Source organism: Mustela putorius, unplaced genomic scaffold, assembly GCF_011764305.1.
Source record: "Mustela putorius furo isolate JIRA1106 unplaced genomic scaffold, ASM1176430v1.1 tig00003901_pilon_pilon_pilon, whole genome shotgun sequence".
Classification (NCBI taxonomy): Eukaryota; Metazoa; Chordata; class Mammalia; order Carnivora; family Mustelidae; genus Mustela; species Mustela putorius.
This window is the reverse complement of record NW_025422049.1, coordinates 22579105-22585104: the sequence shown is the minus strand read 5'-3', so window position 1 is coordinate 22585104 and position 6000 is coordinate 22579105. Positions and strand designations below refer to the sequence as shown.

General features: G+C 39.2%; 2 protein-coding genes across 4 annotated transcripts in view; both read left to right on the top strand.

The window, feature by feature from the left end:
• Positions 1-224: 224 nt before the first annotated feature.
• Positions 225-2281, top strand: TCEAL7 (transcription elongation factor A like 7). The gene is made up of 3 exons (XM_004781764.3): positions 225-294; positions 924-990; positions 1340-2281. Exon 3 carries the CDS (start codon positions 1354-1356, stop codon positions 1654-1656), a length of 303 nt encoding a protein of 100 aa, XP_004781821.1. The 5' UTR covers positions 225-294; positions 924-990; positions 1340-1353; the 3' UTR covers positions 1657-2281.
• The window catches only part of TCEAL9 (transcription elongation factor A like 9), a 48038-nt gene continuing 42273 nt past the window's right edge, over positions 236-6000 (top strand). For all 3 annotated transcript variants that reach the window (XM_013050617.2, XM_013050615.2, XM_045068301.1), the window contains exons 1-3: positions 236-294; positions 924-990; positions 5530-5600. The gene's annotated coding sequence lies outside the window, so the exon portion shown is untranslated. The remainder of the gene's footprint in view (positions 295-923; positions 991-5529; positions 5601-6000) is intronic.

Genomic DNA, 6000 nt, shown 5'->3' with positions numbered 1-6000 from the left:
AGGGTGTCACTTTTGACCTCCGGAATTAGCAGTGATGAAAATGAGTGACAGGGCCTGGTGTGGTGGGGAGGTGGGAGGTTGGTATGCCATTGCACTTCTACAGCACAGCTGGTGGGAGGGGAAAGTGGGGGCCAGATTTGGAGGATGACATAATCCTCACGTGACCAGCAGCTGCTGCGAAGTCCTTATATTCCTGGGCTTCTTCCTCCTCTGGGTACCAGCTCCTTACTGTCCTGTAGGCGTTCCTGCTTGTGGCCAAGAGAAAGAGGACTTAAATTCATTAAATCTCAGAAGGTTGGTTTGAGGAAACTGCTGGGACGCCTCGGGTGGTAGTGGCTGAATCTAGCGACAGGAATAGGTCCAGGCTCACTTTGCCCAAATCCCTGCAAACTCGTTGGGAGATGATTGTTATTTATTTATTTGTTTGAAAGGACGGTGGGGAGTAGGTGGAAGTCTCCGGAGAGACACCTACAGATAGAGTGTTAGTTTAGAAATAATCGGCTTCTCTGGGATTGGCACGCTTTCCGTTTATCCTCCTCTTCCTCCAATTCCGTTGAGGAAATGAGGTGTGGGCTGTTGTGTGGGGAATGGCTAGAATCCTGTGGTGGAGGCAGAAATTTAGACTAATTTGAAAATATTTCCTCTCATTCAGTGGCTGCCTGTGGGTCCTGCAGTGGGGGGTGGGGGTGGCGAGGGGACAGCAGCCCTCGCAATGGCTAGGCCAAAAGGGTGAGGGGTTGGGGGTGGAGGCAGGGATCCAGGAAGAAGGGATAAGGATAGGAGGAGGAACCAGGAGGTAGGAAATTTTGGACAACGACGGTTGTGAGGATCCCGGGCTCAAGATAATGAGTGTCTTGTCTCTCGGACTGGTGGATCCACAGAGAGAGCTCCTTTCTCCCCGCTCCCTTCCTTTCTGTCTGCAGGTCCAAGGGTCTGTGTTCACAGACATCTCCAGGCAAGAAGAAGAGAAACTATCCCGAATCCTCACAGGTCAGTGCGAGGGAGGCACTCAGCCCGGGTCTCTGAGGGTGGAAATTGGGAAGGGCTAGAGCTGGGTAAAATTTGCCGCCTCACAGCTTAACTACTGGTCTGCTCCCTTTCTCCCGGGCCCGTCAGAGAGGCCATTAGCCTTGTCTGCTGGGGAAATGGTGGGTTGCAGAGGGAGGAGAAAAGAGGCGGAGTTGGAGTGCGGGAGGAAGGGGCGGTATCTCAAACTTCAATGGGCTGGACCTGTGTGGCAGCGGGTGGGAGATTAGGTATCTTGCTTTAAAGAGAAACTGACAAACCTGAATCAAAAGAAATGAAGCAATTCGCTCTACATTTTCTCCCCGGGCTTAAGCTGGAAACAACATCATGCAAAAACCCTGCAAAGAAAATGAAGGAAAGCCCAAGTACAGCGTGCCAAAGAGAGAGGAAGAACGCCCCTATGGAGAATTTGAACGCCAGCAAACAGAGGGGAATTTTAGGCAAAGGCTGCTTCAGTCCCTCGAGGAATTTAAAGAGGACATAGACTATAGGCACTTTAAAGATGAAGAAATGACGAGGGAGGGAGATGAGATGGAAAGGTGTTTGGAAGAGATAAGGGGTCTGAGAAAGAAATTTAGGGCTCTGCATTCTAACCATAGGCATTCCCTGGACCGTCCCTATCCCATTTAATGCATTTCTCCCCTGAATTCAACTATTTTCTGTTACTAATATTACCACCATTGGCGTCTTTTTGTCTGCATTTTCTTGCTAGATATTGCTACTTTTTTACTCCTATCCTCCAGTGTTCCTTTGATTTGCATATGACTCCTGTTACCAACGTCTCATCTTTTGACCCAATCGCACTCATTTAATGAGGATGTTTTATTCATTTGCATGGGAAGATGCTTATTTATATTGTAAAGTAAAAATAATAAGTTGCAAAACAGTGTGTGTATATGTGTATATATATATACACATATGTGTACATTTATATATGACAAAATGCAAAAGAAAAAGTATGAATTATTATATACCAAAAGGTTAACAGTGAACCTCTGTGTGATTTGTACTTCATTTCTTTTTTGACTATCGGCATCTTCTCGTTTTCCACAAAATGAATATATATGTGTGTGTATGTGTGTGTATTGTGTCACAAAAAACTAAAATAAACAGACACAAAAACCTTGTCAATCACCTTTGAAGGACAGTAAAACACTTAATAAACTTCTGACAACAGAACTATAAAAAAGAAATGTAAACTTCAAATTACCTCTGGATCTTTTAGCCAGAGGAATAAAATGGCAATTATTACAGATATACTTGCTTTAAGACTCAGTCTTTTTTACAGGGAAAACATTTGGCTCACAGGGCTGCTGTGAGGAAGAAATGAGGTGACTCTGAGCTGCGCTTGGTGGACTCTTGTTCCCACCTGTGCATATAGAACCCCAACCTGCTGCAGAGCATCAGTTATTTGAGGGCGGGCCCTAACACGACTCACCTGTGGTCAGGAACAAGTCCATTAGTAGGCAAGGCAGTGGGGGCTTCATACCAGTATTTGTTGAGCCCTGCCCTCCTCTTCCCCTGGGTTCTGTCCCCTGGGTTCTCCCCTGCTGGGCACCTGCTGCCTCTTTTGCTGGGACCATTGTTCTCTGCTGGCCCTCACTGTTCCTGGTGCACTGGGGTCCGCCCAGGTGCCAAAACTCACTCACTTTTCTGGAGTCCCTAGTGGGCTGAACCCCTCACTCTGTATTCTGAAGCCTCTCTGCTTCATGGGGACCCTTCACACAGGTGAGACTGCTTGGGCCACAATGCCTTGCAGGGTTCCTAGCAAGACAGCCTCTTTTGTTTTCAATCCCAGGACCCCTCCTCTGTGTTAGGGGTCAGACATGATGAAGCCGTTTTTGGAGTTGGACCAAGGTACAAGTTAGAATTTAAAAAACCCCTGCAGTTAGAATTAAAAAAACCCCTGCAGTTAGAGTTGCCTTAGGTCTAAGGACTAAGGTTTTGTCTTCCTCCTCTTGTGAGATGATCTCTTCCTGAAGGTTCCTTGCAGGCCTGCCCTGCTGGGTCAGAAGACTCTCAGGGGACAGGTATAAATTGCACAAAACAATGCAGAAAATAGATCTAAGAAAGCTATCCCCATCTTTCTATTACTTTCCTTCCTGAAACATGGAAAAATTTTGTAAGACTAATATATATATATATATAATATATATAACATTATATATAAACATATACATATATGTCTATATATGTATATGTACTTTTTAGTGTACATATGTACAATATGTATTGTACATATATTTAGTGCAAATGTGTGTGTGTATATAAATATATATATGTTTAGTCTTACAAAAACACATATATACACACACATAGCTATACTTATATATATTATACACATACATATATATATGTGTGTGTATATATATACATATAGGTATATGTATATATATATATTTAAACATTATTTCCTAATTGGACTTCTTGCATTTTGCATCTCAAAGTAAATACCGTATCATGTATTTCATTATACTTCTTTTGATTAGTGACATATATAGTGGATATGTAATAAATTTTTACTTCAAATCTAGTGTTCTTGGCCCAGTTTTACTTCTGTTTGCATAAAATGGCAATAATCTATTTCACTGCAAACTATAATTTGCATTTTCAAGTAGGACCCAACAGGAAAGGGATTATTTCTCATATTCAGTCTATAAAAATATTGTAACATTGCATAACTGATTTCTCAAATAACTCTTTACATTATAATCATCTGGAGTACTTGCTAAAAATGCAAAATTTGGACACATGTCCCCATACACACTGATACTCTTACTCTGAATCAGAATCTCTGCATTTTGCCCTGGCCCTCCATTTGGGGTCTCCTATGATATCATGGTCTCCATTATTGCCTCATATAATCTCATCATAGACCCTGTTTCAGCTAAGCAGTGCAGAAGTCTCCTTATAATCAAAGAGTCAAATGGTTTACAATTCATAACTTAGGGCTCCTGAAAGTCAAAATGGTGGTTATCATAGCCTAAAAATTGTGTATCTAACAAGTAAGTCTATGTGAACAATAAACATTATTCAGCCTCAGTAGGAGATGAAAAATCAAATGGAAAATAAAATTTAAAAATTGCCTATCAAATAGACAAATGTTTGCTTACAATACTCAGTTTTGTTGAGGATGTAGGCATTCTCATACTTGTTGAGAGAGTAAATTGCTACATCCATTTTTTTTTTGCTTCTATTCACAGTAAGTACCAAATGCTGTATATATTGCATATACCATGATGCAATAATTCTACAGTTTGGAATGTGTCCTAAGGAAATAATCATAGTAGTGAGCAAATGTTTAGCTATAAACAATTTTTATTTAAGGATTTCACATATTTATAAGGATTTTTTAAACCTAAGAATCAAGTACATGTGCTATCCAATCAGAAGGAAATGAACATAGATTCCTATTCACCACATACACAAAAATACACCCCGGGTGGACTAAAGATGAAAACGAAGAACAAGGAGCCCCTGGCTGGCTCAGCTGGTGGAACATATGACTCTGAGCTCAGGGTTGTAAGTTTGAGTACCACAATGGGTGTAGAGATTACTTAGAAACAAAATCTTTTAAAAAGAGAGAAAGAATGTAAATGTGAAGAACAAGAATAAAATATTGCAATGAAAATTAACTAAAAACATGTATAGTCTTGTGATGTCATTATCTTCTTAAGCATGAAAAAAAATCCAGAAATTATAAAGAAAAAAATATAAAATGTGCAAAGAGAAGAAACAGCCTGTGAAGAAATATTTTCAATATCATGACAAATAGTGGGAAAATATCTCTATAACCCCAATAGACTTTACAGATGGAAAAAAAAAGATAAACAAACCAGTAAAAATTTGTATATACCATATGACCCAGCACTTCCACTGCTTTGTATTACCATAGAGATATATGTACACATATGCGTGGGAAAGCATAGATGGATGTTTACTGTCATTGTAAGTGCCAATATATTAGAAATAGCCTAGGTCATTAAAAGGGAAAGGTCAAATAAAAAGTTGTCTATCTATGCTAAGAAAACTACACAAGAGTTAAAACGAATGAGATTCTTATATTAAAGCATCAATATAGGAATATTTTTAAGTAAAGACATAAAGCATCTTGGGGTGCCTGCATGGTTCAGTCAGTTAAGAATCTCCCTAAGGCTCAGGTCATGATCTCAAGGTCCTGGAATCAAGCCCCATGTTGGGTTTCTTGCTCAGCAGGGAGTCTGCTTCTCCCTCTGTCCCTCCCTCCCAGCTCCTGCTCTCTTTCTCTCTCAAATAAATAAATAAAATCTTTAAGAAAAGACGTCATGTATCTTTATGTTTCTATTGTCACAAATAATATCGTCATAAATAATTAATTACCTGGTTCATACTGCTTTAACCATACCTCTAATTTCAATCTCCTCCCTATAACACTTCTCAGTTTGATGGATATCCATCTAGAAATTTATGTATTTCTGTTTTTCATTTTAATTACATATTATAATACTACATTGTGACTTTCAGGAACCCTTAATTAGGAATCATAAACCATTATAAGGAGACTTCTGCACAACTCAGCTGAAACAGGATGAATGGTGAGTGTGCATATTAACATAGCTTTATAATTATTGTTTTATGCATTTGTCTTTTAAGTCATATAGGAAAAAAAGAGTTATAAATCAAATATGAAAAACTACTTGCTTTTATATTTACCTATGTAGCTACCTTTACTGTTGTCCTTTATTTCTTTATATGACTTTGAGTTACTTGTATTGTTTCTCTTCTTCTCAGCATGGAAGTCCTATAGGACTTTCCAGAGGTCCACAAATATAAATACAAATGAATCTATTTTCTATAGTATGAATGTACTGTATGTTATTAAAATTGTTCCCCATCACTCAACATGTATTTCTATACTTTGCCCACTAAAAACAATGCTGTCTGCAACTAAAATGTTTGCACATATATTCAAATTACTGGTGATTGTATTTCTAC

Excerpts from the sequence above, each read along its gene's own strand:
- TCEAL7 (XM_004781764.3), top strand. The coding sequence starts at position 1,354 with ATGCAAAAACCCTGCAAAGAAAATGAAGGAAAGCCCAAGTACAGCGTG.